The 20,040-nt window shown below is 31.9% G+C and overlaps 1 protein-coding gene across 10 annotated transcripts in view; it reads right to left on the bottom strand.

The window, feature by feature from the left end:
• The window catches only part of LOC143230488 (NAD kinase-like), a 149,633-nt gene that overhangs the window by 7,471 nt on the left and 122,122 nt on the right, over window positions 1–20,040 (bottom strand). For 9 of the 10 annotated variants that reach the window (XR_013016448.1, XM_076464157.1, XM_076464156.1 and 6 more), the window contains 7 exons: window positions 12,200–12,329; window positions 6,851–6,959; window positions 5,838–5,923; window positions 3,681–3,783; window positions 2,920–3,014; window positions 2,224–2,323; window positions 149–306 (listed from right to left, as the gene is read on the bottom strand). Coding sequence is in view for 9 of the 10 variants with exons in the window: in XM_076464157.1 (XP_076320272.1) it covers window positions 149–306; window positions 2,224–2,323; window positions 2,920–3,014; window positions 3,681–3,783; window positions 5,838–5,923; window positions 6,851–6,959; window positions 12,200–12,329 (781 nt within the window). In the remaining variant the exon portion in view is untranslated. Of the gene's footprint in view, window positions 1–148; window positions 307–2,223; window positions 2,324–2,919; window positions 3,015–3,680; window positions 3,784–5,837; window positions 5,924–6,850; window positions 6,960–12,199; window positions 12,330–12,526; window positions 12,842–20,040 lie in introns of all 10 variants that reach the window. The other variant, XM_076464163.1, reaches the window with a different exon arrangement.

The following is a 20,040-nucleotide window of genomic DNA, read 5'->3' as shown; positions in this document are numbered from 1 at the left end:
AGTTACTGTTATATAATGAAGAACTAAAGCATACAGGCCAGGATAAAGAGTTATAATGCTAGCTTCTTCAGAAATTAAGCCTAATGATGAATGATGAGAACAAACACACTAATACTTTCAAATTACATACAAGTTAATGTAGTCATACCTTGAGTTCGACACCAGCAGGAACAACAATAGGCCTAAATGAAAGAGAATGTGGACAGATGGGAGTGACCATGATAGCTGGTACACTAGGGTGAATCATAGATGCTCCAGCAGCCACAGCATAGGCTGTACTACCTGTTGGTGTGGACACAATTAGTCCTAAAGAATGAAAGAGAAAACAGAGTAAGAAATTCCGTGGTAGGAAAGATATTTGGGCAGACAAAGGATAAATATGGAATCCATAATTCATGCAGGCATATTTACCTTAAAGTTAAAGAACATTAAAAGTATACACACTTTAAAATCTGTTCATTCACTTTTTGAAAAAACACATTTTAAGAGAAAAGAGTAATCAATGTCTTTTGTTCATTCCCTCTTTCAACACCTTCATTTTAATTACACTTCAATAATGATGTATGTCTTTCATAGGGAACTAAGCAAAACATTGACTTAGATGGTCCCTCTCTCTCTCTCTCTCTCTCTCTCTCTCTATATATATATATATATATATCATTGAAATTTACATTTCATAGGTAAAAGAACTAAAGAAAATATACTATATATACATACATACATGCATGCATGCGTGCAACCCTATATCAAAAGCAATAAAGCATTCAATTTACAACAATATTCAACAATGTATCAGCCTTTGTAGCTTTGTGCAAAATTCAAAATAAAACAAAACAAACAATTTAACTGGACACTCAACATTTCATTTTATAGTTTTTTCAGAAGCATTCCACTAAAACACAAAACATAACTGATGATACAAAGCTTTGTAATGACAGTTGTGGTTTGTGTTTTAATGGAATGCTTCTGAAAAATCTGTAAAGCAAAATGTTGAGTGTCTAATTAAAAGGTTGTTTATTAACAGTATTAAAATGTTGTTTTTACTCCAATATGCACTAGATAAATTAAATAACATGCTGAGTGTTAACAGACAACCATACTAATATAGACTGATGGGTTAATGAAGAAAACATTAGTGAAGCAAATGTAAAGACATTTTTTTGCCACATCACATCAGTATTGTAACTAACATCATGAAGTAATAGTGAATTAATACTTCATAAAAATGAATCAAATTTGTTAGAATTAATGCTACACTGTCTTACATACCCATCAATCAGTTTAGTACAAGTACCTCATCTCTACTAAATCAATCCATGTACATATATATGTATACATGTTTCAATACAACATGTAAATATAGTTAAAGAATTTGATAATAATTAAACAGGATAATATCCACTAAATAAAAATAACACTTACTGGGCAACATTTCCTCTTTATCAAGCCTTGGTTAAACCCATCAGTACAATAACTAACCACTTAAATTGTTTTAATGTGGTATACAACAACCTAGCCATATGGAATAAAATAGCACTGTGGGAATACAACTATTAGTAGTAATTATATTATCAGTAAGTTAAAAATTTGAGAAAAAATAGAAATAAACTAAGATTATACACATCTTCAGTGCATTTTGATACTACATATACATATATACATCAAAATATTTCCTTCTAAACATGTATACAGTTTTGTAATACAGATATTAATCATTACAAATATTAATTAAACATAAATAGTACAGATATCAAAAACAAAACTCTCTCTCAGTATCAGGAAAAACACTAACTCTAACTATGAAATAATTCACTATACCAATAGCATTATGTTTTCAGATTTTAACTTGTGTTTTATATACTTGATAAAGAATTAAAAAAGTAGTCAGGCAGTGAATAACTTAGGCCACCATGGAACTAAACAGTGAAGAAATAATAAACAATGTGTACTTGATATGCAGCGAAAACATACCTAAAAACAGCCTATTTTTACCTACACATGGGTCACTTTACACGCACGTCTATCTCAACACATGTGAAATAAAATTACATGCACATCTATCTCAACATATGTGAAATAAAACTAAATGCACGTCTTTCTATCAAAATATCTACTTCCATACTAGTGAAATAAAACTGCATGAACATCTCTTATTATCTTACGCTAATGAAAGTATTAAGATATGTTTAAAGAAAATTTAGTTCTGAAAGATTTCATTCTTACCATCTCCTTGCACTGTGGTGATGTGTTTCTCATCCAGAAACAGGTCTATATTTGAAAGATATGGTGAGGGGCCCCTATCAACTACTACTTCATTCAACACCTGTAGAAAAAGTGTTAATAATTTAACACTTTTTTTTAATTAAATTCAAAGCATGCTTAAATATGAACAAATTAAATTTCCAAATCTAGTCTTATTTTTATTATTTCAAAACAATCTGTTTCTTTTGCTGAATTGAATATTCTTCAAACATTTCTTATTTGGGTATAATTAAAATTAATGAAAAAAAATTTAAACTTTTGGCTTCTTTGGATCAGAATTTAAAATTCTGAAATCATTTATTGAAACAACTTACATGACAACAGTATTTTTCTTTATATATTTTGTCCCTCCCCCACATCCTCTAATCCATCCTATAAACCAGGCAACCATTTTAAATATAAATTGAACTTAGTAATTTTTATATTTTTCCTTAATTTCATTTTATGATTTCATATACTATGGTGGCCCTTCTATCAAGCACCTTTTTAAGTAGAGTAACAAAATCATGCTTTAAAGGAAAACCAAATAGATGAAGTAATTATTATACAGAAACAAACCTAGCTTCAAAGCAACAGTTTAGATTAAATAAAGAATAAGTGTTTAGACATTAGCAATATGATATTCTAAATCTTATTGTCATCATAGAACATACTTACCAGAACACCAGAATGTGATTTTTTATCCAAAGAATCACTATTCTTTCTCAGTATGATACAACGAAGCCTGCTACGTAGAGTCAAAGCTACATGACCTGTAAGTGAATGTGTAACTATGTGAGAAATTAAGGTACCGTACAAATGTAAACAGGTAACTTAGGAGTAATTACATTTACATTAACTGTTTAATAAATAATCTCACTAAAATCAATTAGATTCCTTATCAAAAATTTAAAATTTGATTTTATTTACCATTAATTCTATTAATACATATGCATATTTTACCTTATATACATGAAAAAAACTTTTCATATAAGAATAAGTTCAGTGATATGATGTGAATATTTGTGGATTTTCCTTTTAATTCATACCTCTGTTTGATATTTTAATTTTTGCTTATTCACAATAATCAATGTTAATTTCAAGACATTCTCTAAAATATTCTTACATTTAATATAAAAGTTCTTGCTATATACGTGGAAGAATAATGAAAAACTTAAAGCTTTAAAATCAAATTAAGTATCTGCATAAGTGTGTGATAGCACAAGTAAGTATGATTACATTAGTTTAATCAGTGTATTTCCTACAGATAATATAAATTTGCTCTAAATAAATATAACACTGTGGTATAGTCTAAAAAAAGACAAAACTACTAATACAGGAAAGAAAATTATTAATTTTCTAGTTAAGAAAAAAATGTTTAAAATTTTTCTCCTTGCAAAAATGGTAACAACTCCTGTATTTTGAGATCTTTGTCCTACCTTCTAAAACACTAGTAACTTGTCCTTGGAAGTTTGCAAATTCAAAGGGAGCGAGAAATCCTAAAGACCCCATATGGAAAGCCATTACTGGAGGAACACTTTGCTAGAGTAAATAAGCCAATGTTTTGTTTTTACTAAATTAAAAGAAAAATGTGTATTAAAACTGAAGTTCCACAAATCTTTTTTGTTTGCTTCAAAAACACAAAATTTCTGTATTACCATAAGACTCAACCACAGCAAGCATGAAATATATTTTTGCATAAGGAATCTTAAACTTTCAAATTCAGATAATATTTCCTCAGAAGTTTTGAAGGAAGTTAGAGATTGAGTATATTAGCCAGTTACTACTATTTTTTGTCAACCCTTGAATAGCAGGCTGAAATCAGTTAGCTTTTCAAGAGTGATAATAATTACTCCAGTAATTACAGATACATTAGTCTTATATTAATTGTGAGAAAACTTTTGGATAGTCTGTTAAAAGATGTTTTGCAATGCCATTTATCAAAGTTTACACGTTTATTGAATAGTAAATATGGTTTCACTAAGGGAAAAGTTTGTCTTACAAATCTTTTGACATTCTCTGAAAGGGTTACTGCTTGTGTAGGTGAGGGTGAATGTATAGAAGGCCTTTGACAAGGTACCACATACAAGTCTTGTAAGAAGTTATTTCTGGAGGAGTGGGAGAAAGCTTAGATAATTGGAAAGAAGAGTGGCTGGATGGAAGAAAGCAGAGGGTTGCTACAAATGGAATTCAAACAAACTGGATTATTGTTACAAGTGGAAGATCTCAGGGCTAAGTCTTTGGAACATTTACTCGTTTTGATTTACAGTAATGACACAGACAAAGGAAGAGTCAAAAAAGTACTTAAATTTGTAGATAATATTGAGGTATTGGGTGTTGCCAGCTGTGAAGAGGATGCTGCTGATTTACAAAAGGATTTGGATAATTTAGTGAGTTGGTAAAATAATGGCAGATGGGTTTTAATTATAATAAATGCTAGATAATGCATGTGGATTATCAAAATTTGATTTATAAATATAATTTGGATGGGAATAACTTTAACAATGCTATGACAAAAAAGCAATCTTGGTGTAATAGTCAATTAGTATCTAGGGCAAATGGGATTTTATGTTGAATCTACAGAAATATTAAATACAAGTCTAAAGAGGTTGTAATTTTTTGTACAGGTAACTGATTAGCCAACATTTGGAATACTGTGTTCAGTCTTGGACGCCTTACCTTAGGAAAGACAATGAATTGTTGGAAAGGGCTTAATTGAATGATGCCTGGGATGGAAGGATTGTCATATAAGGAGAGGTTTGAAATCTCTCAAATTGTTTCTTATTTAAAAAAAAAAAGAGTTAGCGGGATCTGATTAATGTATTTATAATTTTAAAGGGAATTGACAGTGTAGATGCATCATCTTTTTTTATATTTATCAGTGAGAAGATTAGTACTAGGGGTCACAAGTATAAATTTTGGCAGGGTAGGAGTCACCTTCAACTAAGATTGTTTTATTTTCTTAAAGAGGGTGGTTGGGCTTTGAAATGTTGCCTTAAGATGTTGTTGAGGGAATAAATTTAAAGGAGAGGCTTGATAAGTATATGAACAATAAGAGATAGCTTTAAGTGTTGTTGTTTTTTTAGTTTAATTTAGTTTAGAGCATGGAACAGCCAAGATGGACCAAAACGTTATGTTAACTGCAGTTAAAACATTTTCATTAATTCAAGTATGTGTTTCATTTTCTAGTTATAGCCAAATCAAATTCATTATGAACTAACTGTTCACACAGAAACTGTGAACTCAAACTGAAGAATACACATTAATATTTTAGTTCTTTGGCTTGCAATTTATTTCCTTTATAGCAACTGTTTTGATGAACTGGTACAAGGTGTCATTTTTTTTTGTTTTCTTTGTAAATGATTTAATTATATAGTATTCTGAAATAAAACTGACTAGGTAACTATTTAGATTTATCATTTGTATGATATTATTATTTGAAAGTCAACTTTGCTAAATAAAAACACTTTTCTGAGAGTTGTAGCCAGTTCATAAGGATCTAACTTCAACTAAGAGAAATAAGTATGTCCCTGATGTAAGTGAATATGTCAAATTAAACATTTACAGTTTTATAAGTAGTTTATAATTAAATGTACCTGAAATAGTGAAGAAGCATAAAGGAGAGTCCCATCACCACCAAGACAAATGATGAAATCTATTTTGTCCGTGAGGTCATCTTTTCCTGTTCATATAAAAATGGTCTTTTTTAAATTAATTTTAGATTCTGAATCTGATTTTGCAAAACCGTATCTACATTCATATAATAATTTATAAAATTCATGAAACTGTGTTTTCTTTTTCTTAAATAAAATTACAAAGAAAGCAATATGAATCAAATGAATGGAGGATTAAGTGGCACTACAAACTACAAAAAGTCATTAGGTGAAGATACTATTAACAAGTTGTTTAATAATCAAATTTGAGTCACAAATGGTTTGGTTTATTTATTACTTTTTAAGAAAAAAAGCAAACTATTTGAACTATATATTTATAATAAATTAAAAATAAATTTAAAATGTTTTTTTAATCAAAAGAACAGTTGTGGTATACAAAATGAAGCCATTTTCCCATAGTTAAGCATACTTAAAATAATTTTACATTATACAAATTTAAATAAGAGAATCTACACATATATTAAATGAAGGTTACCAATATTTTGAATAATTCTCTCTTAACTGATGCAGTAGAAATTTCTAACCAGAAGAGGTTTTCATGAGCAATTAAACAGTTTATATCGTTGTTGTTTTTTAACAACAGAGTTTGTCAAGCCACTTGGGTTTAATATTAAATCTTGTTTAAAATAAACCATAAATATTTAAGTCTGTTAGGCCTTCTCACCTCTGGTATTGAGTAAAAGACCTTATAAAGCATACGTTAATAAAAATGCTATTATGGACCGTTTGAAAACATACCCGAGAAAGTGAAACAGGTAGGATAAATAAAGAACATTCATTGTAACATTTTATTGGACTTATCATCTTTAATGAGCTTTATACTTTGTCAGTTTCTGCAATTGCAAATTTACAAAATAATACTTATATCTCAACAAAATAAAATTGTATGAAACTACCAAAAATTATAAAAACACAAAATACAGAAGCACACTGACCTTCTTTAAATGTACAAAGTTTATCTCTGACAGGGCTGAAGTAAGAGTTGTTTTTCAACTGCACATCATCAAGAACAGAAGCTTCAACAAACACAACCATTCGTTTTTCCTGACAAAACACAGTAACTTTCCATTCATTAAACTGACTAAATTTAACAGATGGCTTGCATTTTTTTTTAAGAAAAAAGTAATCAAACCAAACAAACTAGTTTATCTGAATCGACAAAACACTTTAACTTGAAGATGTTTACAAACTTAACTACTATATTACTTTTACACTGGTTTAAATAAAACAACAAACAGTCTGTGTATTCATCTGAATAACTGGGTTAATAGACACTTGTACAAGATATTTCCCTCTCCCAGATAGTATTAGACTTACATCCATTTACACAGTTTTCAGTTTACAACAATCAGTTTGTTTCTCTGATACTGAACTCTTAATTGGTTCATTGATGAGACTATAAGAATCTCAAAAACTTCACTTACTATGCTATGTATGTAACTTTTAACCAAAAGTGATCCTAAGATCAAAAATGGAAAACCAGTTATACAAGATTTCATCAGATTTTTTTACCAAACAACAGTGCCCTCTCTCCAAAATCGTGTACAAGACAGACAATTGTATTACACAATTTTTCAACAAACAGTAATATAACTGAGGCACATGTAAACACAAAACATTATTTTAATTATTCTGAACACTTCCCCTGTTGAAATTTGAACTAATCCAGTGAATTTACAGAAACATGGACAAAAAACAATTTATATTATTCACAACATCCACTTGTTCACTCCTAACTTGGCTGGTGAGGTTCTTTTTACTTCTAGTTAGGGTTGAAGTGACTGAAGGTGTTATCAAGCAACAGGTACTAATTTTAATCATTCACCTGGAATGTCAACTTCTTCACAACTTCTCTGATCTTTCTGTTTAAAGTGTATGTCCTAGGTAAATAGCTCCTCATAGCTTATTCACATGAACCACTTTAAATGTCTTTCTCTCTTTGCAAAATAATCCATACCTACCAATATATACTTGTTTCCAGGATCAGTCAATTGCTATTCTTTCTATTGGTGTTCCAACCTAGTATAATTTAATTGTTGCTCTCCTCAGTTTGATATTTCCATTTTTACAACACACACTCAACACCATTCTTGAACATCTCGTTTCATACCAATCAAGTAGAACCTTTACTAAAGTTGAACAAGTGTGTTCATCATTCTGAGATGCCACATGAAATTCTCACAAAATGGTTTCTTGCATAGGAGTGTGAATGACCAGTTGCCAATACCCTTTTGTTTTAACTGGAGTTTTCCATCTTCTCTGCAGTACATTGGACTGCAGATCAAACAAACTCCACTGAGCCCAGTATCAGTTTGTCTTAGGGCTTGCATGACATTTTCTTTCATAGTGGTCTTTCTGGTGACTGCTCCATGTATGTGATAATGAATCTCATATCTGAATTTTTTCTCTGTTGTTAAAACACCTTGTTATATGAATCATTTTATTTTTCTTGGTAGCAGCAGATTGTAAAGACTTTGGAAGTAGTTCTTTCTTCTCACAATGCTTACACCCTTCTGAGTAAGATCACTGACTAAGACTGTCTGCATTACCATAAACCCCATATGCACAGTTTTCAGTCTGGTAATCATACCAGTTCGGCTATCCAATCTATCTGACTAACTGTCCCTCAGGTCTTTAAGTTACTAAACTAATGTAAAGCAGCTTGATCTGTCCAAATCAAGAAGGATGCCCACAGAAACTATTTTTTGGTAACACAGTAATTACATTCAAGCTTGATCAATGTTTTTCTATAATATTTGTCATTCTCTTGTACTTATTGTTTTTGTGATAGCATAGCTCCAATTCTATCTTACTGTATCCAGTATGAAAAGTTAATCTAGATCTGGAAATGCTAAAACAGGTGTTGAAGTCAAAGCATTTTTAAGTTGCTAAAAAGCTTCCTTCAAGCATTATACCAATTAAAGGGTTGTCCTTCATTTGTCAGAATGTGAAGTGGTTTGGCTATCTTTGCACATCTTGGAAAATATCTTTACTAATAAGTATATGCCAAAAAAAACAAACTTATTTGACTTGCATTGTCAGCTTGTAGCTAACTGTTGGTTGAAGCTTTTTTAGGATATATCCACACATCTTCAAAGATACAATCTAAGTATTTTGCCTCCTTCTCAAATAGTTGGCACTTTTTGCATTTAATTTCAGTTAAGCTAAATGTAACCACTGTAAGGCTTTCAGCAATCTTTTTGCTTCACTTTGGAAGGTATTTCCAAAGACAATTATATCATCAAAGTACATTAGGGTGGCTTTCTCATGTAGACCATCCAATACTAGTCATTCATGTACTGCTGGAGCATTATATAAACTAAAAGGCATCAATTTGAATGATCACAGTTCTCCACAGGAAAATAATGTTTTATTTGCAGTATTTGCTTGATGGTGATCCAAGTAAATACCTACACTAGAAAACCACTTGATACCCATCAAAGTATCATAAACCTTTGCAAGAATCCTTCATTGTAATCCCATCAAGTTCATGGTAGTCAATACGAATGTATTTTTCTTTCTAACCAGTACATCTGAAAACCATCAGCTTTCTATTCCTCAATGACTAAAATTCACCTTTTTCTTAACTTTGTTCACTTGTATTGCATTTTTCTTTTTTCTTCAAATCACCTAGATATTTGTTTCATGGTTTCTATTTTCTAGTTTATCTTACTGTAAAATGTTCCCTTTTGTCAACACTGATGATCCTGTTTTGTTGACTGTAGCTTAAACTTGATACCATGCATGCTTAAATTACAATGCGAGTGCTAAAACATCTTGGACTGCTCAGGGTTGAGCTTGTTTAATGTGAATATTTAATCTGCTGTCATCTAGAGCATCAAGGAACTGATTTTGCAAAACACTTGCAATATCCTTGGTTCTGCAAATGATTAAGCATAATGGGCACATATCTCTAGTTCCTGTACAAACTTGTAGTGGCTTTCAATGTTGTCTCACTCTTGTCCTGAACTTGACTTGATGACTCTTCTTGATATATAGCTCACAAAAAGTTGGTTTAAAGCTCTAGTCAGAGACTTGTAATCCTGCTAGAGATGGACTGGCAGGTGACCCAATCTCTAACACTGATCTATTCAGAGTAACAGTGAGCTGGATAACACACAGTTCTTCTGGCCACCCATTACCTCTAGCCAACAAATATAACTGGATGAAGTACGCTTCCTAAGGAATTGGAGTCAAACTCCTGAGACCATTTTTACACTTGAGTTCTGCTATGATCCTATAGATAGAAAAGTTATACAAAAGGGCTGGGTTTAGCAGCGTCCCGTTCTTCCATTTCTGAGTGATAATTTTCGTGTACATTTGCGTGAAATTCAAAAACAAACAAACTTAAAAAAAAGAGGAAATTGAAAGATTACATTTTTTTATTCCTAATTACTTCAATGATCCATTTAAAAACAACGTCAAACAGTCCATATATTGAGATGAATAACTTGTTTATTAGCTACATGTACAAAATATTTCAGTTTTCAAAACAATACATTCCCAGGCTTAATTACACAGTTTTAGGCTACACAGGTTGATTCTTCGATATCCACTCTTATGTTACTGACCCCTCCCCACATACAAAGGGGAAAAAAAATTCACGTACCGTTCTGTAAATCTAATTCCTTATAAAAATTGATTTGATTTCATAAGATTTTATCAACTAACGCTAATACTTACAGTTTACGTTTAATTTTTTGCCGTGACATAGCCGCTTAAAGAATGGCTCAGATTGTTTTTATCAAGTACAAACTTTTAGCTAATAGCTTCATCATCTTTTGACTGATTCGGGAACTAATTATACTTTTGGACTTAGGAGATCAAACCATTTTAACTGATCTATCTGGCCACGTCTAGCTCTTATACATTAGTAGTTTATTCTAATCCTGCCTAAAGGAATTTCAGTTTGGGAGAAGTCTGGTAGATATCCTGTTAAATAAAAAATTTGAATCGGGTATACGCGCGCCTATCAAAATTATAGATAATAAAAAGGAGAAGAAAAAGGCATAACAAATTAATTTACTCTTAACTCTGCCTAAAAACATTTCAAGTGCCGTGGCCATCGAGGATTCCCTCTTTTCATCAAACGACATATACAATGCCATCTCTCCAAAATTATTTACACAATATGATAATTGTAATAAAAATTGTCAGCAAACAATATAATTCAGGTACATTTAAAAACAAAACATTATTTCAAAATTCTCACAACATTATTATATTGCATTTGAAATGTAATAAATGACGAATATAAGCTATAAAGAATGAAAAACTAACTAGGAAGTATTGGAATGTGCAACGACAAAAAGACACATGATGGACATATAAGAAATAAGAGCAAGAAAATGGCTTGATTACATTAATTGTTTATTTTTGGGTTTATTTGTTTATTTTGAAATTCGCACAAAGTTACATGTACCACCCGTACCTAATTTAGCAGTGTAAGGCTAGAGGGAATGCAGCTAGCCACCACTACGCAAAGCCACCTCTTGGGCTACTCTTTTACCAACGAATTTGTATTGACCGTCACATTATAACGTCCACACAGCTGAATGGGCAAGCATGTTTGTTGTGACAGGGATTCGAACCCGCACCCTCATGTTGTGGTGGGTGGTAATGACTAGTTGTCTTCCCTCTAGTCTTACACTATTAAATTAGGGATGGCAAACGCAGATAGCCCTCGTATAGCTTTGCGCGAAATTAGAAAAGAAAAACAAACAAACCAAAGAAACAATACTTGCCAAAATGTACCATAAATAATTTTATTCTCAAAAAATAAATAAAATTTAAAGTAAAAAGTTTAAATAAACTGAACTACATTAAAAACAAAAGTTTGTTTTTTCATAACTCAGAGCTGAATAAATCGCAGTAACTTCAAAAATTTATGAAGATCACAAAAATCTAAATAAATAATAAAATTGAGACCAGATATTTAAGTTGTACGCCATCTATTCTCCATTTTAAGTAATATAAAATTTTTCAATATTACTTGCGAAAAAAGTTACATCAATTAAGTGAACATATGAACCTGATGATCTATGACGATAAATAAAAGAACTGAACAGATTATTTTACAAACCTATATTATGATTATTTTCAATCTTACGAATTTCAGAAGACCATTATGTTATTCTTTACAAGTGAAAGACATCCAGGACCCTCTTGCTAAAATGTGCGAATGAATCCTTACACAAACATACATGGCTTTGTATTATTGTCCAATTTAATGAGAAGAAAAATATATTTTCCATACAAAATAATCAAAATAATTCGAAACTTACAAAAATAAGCCAATTCAGTAAATCAATGAACGGTTGAATAACCGAGACGTCCTGCACCTTCTTGATAACAAGCACACTCAAGGGTGGCTTATTCCAGGTTAATCTCTGGCTAGCAGGATCTTGGATAGTCCTAAAAAATCAGAGTAAATTGCTCAAAGTAAAACAATAACATTTCTGAAAACTATGCTAAAAACACCTTTAGAACTTATGGCAAAAAGAGTGTTAAGTTATTAATTTTGTTTGTTTTTGTACCGTTTAACGTAAACTAGCAACGTTACTTAGTACTCTAAAACACAATAAAAATGTTACTGGACATAAACAACACACATGATGTGGTTCGAGTTCTGATCAACAACTTGCACGCTTTTCATAGCTGGGGAACGAAAAATAAACAAACTTGTCGATGAGGTAACAACTAGCTGAGCCAGCTGACTGACGACTGTCACGCTCAGTTTTTATTTGTCATTTTCTCTGTCTTGCACCACAAATACACGTCATAAAGCCATCTTCTATACCAGTCACGCTTTTGGTCTGGGAACTGTCCTTGTAGGTAAGTCTATTATTACGTCGTGGCAGTGACGTTACTCGTATGATACGACATCCACTTTTGTCTTCCGCTATATTGCAGTAGCTATCCAAACTCTGAAATAATTAGACAATGGCCTTATCTTTCAGGATCACGAAGGAAGACAATAAGTATTGCCGTCAGTATATTACCTAAGTCAATGAGACTAATAAAAAAAATGTACGAATAAGGTTGTATTTGTTACTTATATTTTTGAAAGTTATTTCCATTGAAAATATAAGAGGTGTATCGAACGACCACTTTCTTCAAATATAGACGTACTACACCCTATTGCACTATTATGCGATGTTATGACGAAATAGAATCCGTGGATTTTTTAATACTTTTGAAATACCTCACTATTTTTATAATATATCGAAGCACAAACACTGTCGCTAGTTTGCTGCGCAGATACCATAAGTTAGAATAGTTTAATTTATCTAAATGTTGTGGTTCCATAAAATAGCTGAATTTCTGTACGATACTCCATGGTTCTTCTGTTACAAGATTGGTTAAAATTTCGAACTGGGTTGTCGTTTTTAATGTTCGGCCGTTGATGAGAAAGCTTACAAGTGTCACAAAACTATTTTCTAATCTGTTGAATCTACGCAACTGTATTCGCCAGGGGACGTTATAGGAAAAGACTTAACATTTGTTATTGAATGAAAGCTTTTCCGGATTGAATATGCCTATAGTGTTAGTCTAGTGATTGGCACTACATAACTAAGCTCTGCGTCCTACAGTGTTTGATTTGCTTAAAGTTAAGCACAAAGCTACAAAAGGGTCTGTCTGTGCTCTGCCCATCAAGGGTGTCGAAACCCGGATTCTAGCACTGTAAGTCCGCAGACATACCTATAGTATTAGAGCGGACAATGTTTCGACCTGTCAGTTGAGGTTTTCAACGCACACACCAAAATGTCCTTCAATGTCTACATACAGAACGTATGTAGCCCACACAAACTTCAAAGTTTAGAACTCTAAAATAACCCGATTAATGATTACATTTTGTGTGCATTGACTGGCTAAAACCTTAAGTTCATAATGTTTCAAAAAACGGCTACAACTTAGCTATATGATATTCGAAGCCATAGATTTTCGCTCTTCCAAATGGAAAGATATAAAAGCTTTAATGGCATGAAGTCTGATTAATAGATATAAAAATGTAATTAATACTTAAATAAAAAAAAATGATGATCTGTTACGAAGACGTTATTTTTATTTATTTTTTTACACTAGTGCACAACGCTAAAATCAGGGGTTCGATTCCCCTAGGTGGGCTCATCAGATAGCCTGATGTGGCTTTGACACAAGAAAAACATACATACATACATACACTAGTGCAAATACAAAACTTAAAGCACATGTTAACAAACAGAGGCCACAGTGGTGTTCTATTTTGAATAGAGCATTTCTACCCACAAAATAAAACTGTGTTCGCATTTTATAACTGGAAACAGGCGATTTTTTGTTACGTATTAGAATTTTCTTTTAAGTAATTTAGTCGAGTTTATTTTATAAAACGTGTTTAAATGGGTCTTTTTATCTCTCACGACCAACATCTAACTCTCCACGTTATAGGTCAATGTACACACATTTACAACAACAGCTAATATTAACCATTAGAACTATCCAGTAATTTATGTTAGGAAACACATGGGCTCATTTCTTATCAGTCTACGTAGATTCTTAATAGTTTTTTCTGAATTACATACAACTTTGGAATAACTAAGAAATAAAAGAAGTGGCTTTTTTACCTACTTAAAACCACAGATACTGTTTTTCCCAGAACATACTGGTTAGAACTTCTTCAACCACACAGTTATTTAAATGTACGCAATATGAAGGTTTACAAAACTCTAAGTTTCGTAAACCAAAGGACGTAACTTTGTAAAAAAAATAAATGGGCATATATAACTGTTAAAATGACCATTACTGAAATATAATATACTTAATCAGTTTTAGTTTATAATACAGAACCTCTTTAACAAAATAAAACATATTTGTTAATTACACCAAATTCTACAAAACCGTGGTTAAAGTGAAATTTAAAAAAGGTGGAACTCGCTTTCGCGATCTATTTTGACAATAAAAAGATAAACGTTCCATGATGGTTTAAATTATCAAAAGGCATAACTCAGTCCACTACAATTTAATTCCTTCTACACAGAAATGACACAGCGACTGCCTTTTGATTGGTCAAGTCTGTATCTTTGTAAATCATTTATCATGGCTTATAGATGTTTAATTTTAAATTCATAAAAAAAACATATAGAAATGCCAAATTGAAGCATGTAAATAATCAAAATTATCAGTTCAATTCTGTAATAACTTATTGTAAAAATTAACTCCATTCCAACTCTAAGATTCATGTGAAGAAAATCGAGGGCAGCCACAATTTCACAATTTTAACAGCTAGTCCTGTCAAGAATTTAGGGCAATAAGAAAGAGTTAATCAACCATAGGGCTCATAACATGCATTCCAAGAAGTAGTGGCAGCAAGAATTGAGATCATAAGTTCTACAGTGAATTTAACATCAGTACTCAAGTCATTAATCAAACTCGACCTATGAACACATCTTCGATAGTTACAGAGGTTTGCCGGTTAGGGCGCTCGACTCGTAATCTGAGGGTCGCAGGTTCGAATCCCCGTCACAGCAAACAAGCTCGCCCTTTCAGCCCTGTGGGCGTTATAATGTTACGGTCAATCCAAATATTCGTTGGTAAGAGAGTAGCCCAAGGATTAGCTGTGGGCGGTGATGACTAGCTGCCTTCCCTCTTACAACGCTAAATTAGGGACATCTAGCGTAGATAGATCTCGTGTAGCTTTGCTGGAAATCCAATAACAAACAAACAATCGATAGTTACAGAAAAGTTATATTACTTCATAATTCTACATACTGTTATTTGGTCGTCAAGAAAGAGTTCAGAAAGACAAAACAAATTATTATGGATAATAAATAAATTTTTTTGGATTTTGTTTTTGTCCGTATTTACGTTTAAAAATATTTTCATTTGACTTTTTGAAATCAAAAGTATCTATACTTTAAAGTTCGCAAAATAGCGTTGTTAATGAAAGTTATGTTATTAAGTAAGTATAAACTGTAAGGTTTATTAGTTATTCTGTTTTGTTGCGTATCTTGCGATTTTCTTTTATCCCGTTACGGCTAGGCTTATGTTCAATGAAACCTCGTATCTTCCTTGGCACACGCTCTCGGCAATCACTCAGTGAGATAATTTTTTTGTTGAAAAAATATATTGAAATATAAAAGTTTATATGATTTATAAGAAACGATACTGAAAAAGGTTAAGTATGTTATATTATAAAGAATTTGGATCCTCATCACGTCATGTCGCAATGTTCGATTGTGCTTATCTGATAACTATCTACCCCCTTGGGAATAGCTCCGCAGCGTAGTTTCTGTTGCAAAAGTCACCCTCTTATAGCTAATATGCTTACAGTACACCTCTATTCTCTGCCTACTTTCAATAAGCTATATCGTGTAGGATGAACAGTTTACTGACACCAGTTTCAAGAGTTCGATCTCACAAATCTAGAGGCTTTTGTCCAGACTTGATCGCTAGGTATTCACACGGAACAGCATAAATAAACGTTTTATTCTCCAGCTTCTTGTGGTATGCGACGATAGAAAGGGAGTTACGATTGAAAGCCTTACTTTGAAGCCTGTGGTTTCGCAAAATAATAGATAGGGACAGTGGGAACCTAGTTAATCCATTCTAGATGGTTTTTGTCACCAGTCTCTGTTTGCGAATTCTCATTTGTTACTGAAGGTCTCATTTTGCTTTCTACGCCTAGCGCAAGACTTGTTACTTGTCTCTTTTCTGCATGGTCTTGGTTTCCAAACTTGATTCACATTATTTTGTTTTCTAATGCTATTATTTACGAGGGATATCAGTCTTTGAAATTCTAATTCATTTATTCAAATACATTTTTATTATTACAGTGCAAGAATACTTTGCATTGGAAAGGACGGTTACATGTTCTTTCCAAAAGCAATCAGTTTTCGTTGGCATCACACTACATACGTACGCTACGACAAACTGTCAAAATGGCAGTCCCTATACATTCTATTCCACCGAAACGTTATATCGACTAAGGTTTTTTTTATATGGCTTGTCATGTATTTTCAAAACTGTTTTAACCTAACACGGAATCTAATACGCAAGAGTTAATAAAATCTTAAGAAATCGTTGTTTTTACAAGCTGGCTTCACTACGGATATCCGCAGAATGTTGTACAGTCACTATATATTTAACAACCAACGACAGTAATCCAGAATGTAAAGGTGGGTTTCACATGAGAAGGAAATGGTAAAATTCACAGACGTAACACTTGTGAAACAAAGTTAGCAAATCAATTTCTCATCTCGTATTGTTGGCAAATACTTTTAAAACTAGCCAGTACATACAAAAATATTAAACATATATTGTTGGCATTGTTTCTTGTCTCCATGCAAATTTGACTGTTCATATATTTTAGTGATCTCTAAGATTCAACCTTCATCCTTTTTCAACATGCCTGATAATTGGCAAAAATTAATTTTACCATTTAAGTTAAAATATCAATAATTACATTACTTACGTCGCATATCACTCAAATGTATGGTATTTAGTCTGTAATTTTAAAACCAATGGTTCTCATCTGTTCATTGTTCAGAACTCACCTGTAAGTGCTGACGGTTGATTGCGACCAATTAGTACAAAACATCTGAGCTAATAAAGGAATAATTATCTTTGTAAAATAACTGTTTGTCGTCTTTCACGTATTCTGATGACTTGCGAGTTGAGAAACGCTGTCTTAAACAATTCTTAAAAATGCGCCTAATATAAAGTGTCGTAAATTATAATGAACTTTAAAACAAATTATAATTACATAGTGGCATTTCTAACTCTTACAAGCACGTACTATAATCAAAAGCTAACACTATTGTAAATGAAAATCTTCTTATATACACAAGTCTTAAATTCAAACTTCTCTTAAAACATTTTTGACGTCATATCATAAATCATTAACCAGCAAGAACCAGTACATGGTTTAAGTTAAAAAGAATAAACGCTGTGCATACCAGTTTAAATGAAAACTTTTAAAAATATAAAAGCAACTTCTTATTTACTTTGAAATACATTGGTTAACCGCTTTATTAGGACCTATATTTAATAAAGGGTTGGGTCTTTTTTTTTTCAGTAACAAGAGCCATGAAACAATACAACACAGAATCCATAAGGTGATAAAAAATGTAATGAGGAATTCTCCCGTTCTGTTATTAATGTTGTAAGGAATTTATTAAGTGAGATGAGCAGAGGATCGTAATAACGAAAGTATCTTCCACAGACAACATTGAGGTCTGGGAGTTGTGTTGGACATAAGTGATTCCTGGAGTTTTCCCGAAACCATGCACACAATATTTGAGCACAATGGATAGAAACATTGTTGCCTCAGAAGTAGTTGTTACCATTAAGGTACAATATGAAGTATCGCTGGATGCATTAGATCAGAAATGATGTTAACGTAAGTTGCGACATTCATTCTGCTTTCCAAAGGAACAAGGGGTTCTACAGTAACCAGAAAAATATGGCCCAAACTACGATTTACACCACAAGAGGTCTCAACAATTGGGACCACACAAGAAAGGATTTTTTTTGTACAAGTTTCAGTTCTCACTTGTGCAAAAATAATGAAGCGTAACTATTAGACTTCGCCATCCAAACAGTTTTCTTCTTCCTGTTAATAGGTGTTTACAGTCAGGATTTCTCCATCATAGCAAGCATTTATTCGCCTTTTGCTATTAATTATATATTGGAATGTACAGTATCTTGGAACAGCCTACACATGAAATTGTCTTGGCCACTATGGTTCATGTTAGATATGCACTTACTAGCATTCTTCTTTTGAACACTGCAGTTTCTTTCTATTTCCCAGCATCCTTAAATATACATGCCACCTATAGTACTGCTGGGATCATCTAACACACTATATGATCAAGCTAATTTGTAACCGCAGCTCAAGTTAAGTCCAAGGCTTAAAAAAGTACTAAAAAAGTGGTGAGTCAGTGTAATTTGTCACGTGTTTCAAGGTTAAGTTCCTATTCATCATTTTTTCTTTGTTTTAAGCTAAGGCGTTACTTCTATCATACTGATCGTTTTACATAAATCTTAAAGCTGAACATATTACGAATTATTAGAGGGCACTGGTTTAGCAGAGATTGTTCTCTTAGGCACAATTTTATTACAGTCCAAAGGCATAAATTAAGAATAAAAAAAATATCCGTGATATTTTGTCATTGTTGTTATCCAAGAAAACTCTGTATTAAAAAGACAAGGGATACGAAATTTAATAGAAAAATATATCCAAACAAGTTGAGTCATCCATATTTTGCTATTCTACAAAATTTAAGAGCTTATAAAATATTTTAATAACGATTTCTCAACAATAAACGAACATAATTTAGAATATATTATTTACATATTTTAATATTTCAGAATTCAAATAATAGGATTTTTGTGAATGGTTTTGAAAAATTAGCGTAGATAATTACAAGTGACACAAACTATCTAAAGCTGTTGCTGAACTATCTTGACAGGGAATTAAGTTTTTTTATTCACGTTTTTTGAAGTTCTTATATTTTACAGCTTAGTACGAGGCCTAAAGTGTGTTCAAGCTTGCATTATAAAAAAAAACAACAACAACTTATATACGGACTAAGTTTAACTAAAACCAAACATGTGCTTCGGTACTGTATGGCTTGTGGAGGTAAATATTTTAATCCATTTCGTAATTTTGGATAGCAAATTAAGATATGAAAAGTTAATGATAATACTTAATTAACTTTGTTAATACTATTTAGTTCTACCAAGCTTTAAATATCATTTAACATGATAAAAAAAACCGTACAGATAAACCAATATACAGATATAAAGGACAGGCAAAAGTTTGGCCATTGGATACTGTAAATACATTCACAAACACGCACGTTACACATAAACTAATACGGTAGACAAGTAAGTTCAAATAGTTTGACCTATTGCAAAGATTAGATGACTATGTTTCAAAGTAATCAATGCCTTCCTGCAAAAATATTTTAACAGAAAACGTAGTATTTTTCGTTTATTTTAAAACAGTTGTTTACTTTTAATTTGGCTTTTAATATCGATGGTGTTTGATGAAATGGCAGAAATACACTTCACGAAATTGCGTACATTCAATTTATTTGTAGTTGAGCACTATGGACTATCTTTACACTTTTCGCCACGGGTATCA

Source organism: Tachypleus tridentatus, chromosome 10, assembly GCF_004210375.1.
Source record: "Tachypleus tridentatus isolate NWPU-2018 chromosome 10, ASM421037v1, whole genome shotgun sequence".
In the NCBI taxonomy this organism is placed as follows: domain Eukaryota; kingdom Metazoa; phylum Arthropoda; class Merostomata; order Xiphosura; family Limulidae; genus Tachypleus; species Tachypleus tridentatus.
The sequence above is the reverse complement of the archived record's forward strand: the minus strand, read 5'-3'. Positions and strand labels throughout refer to the sequence as shown.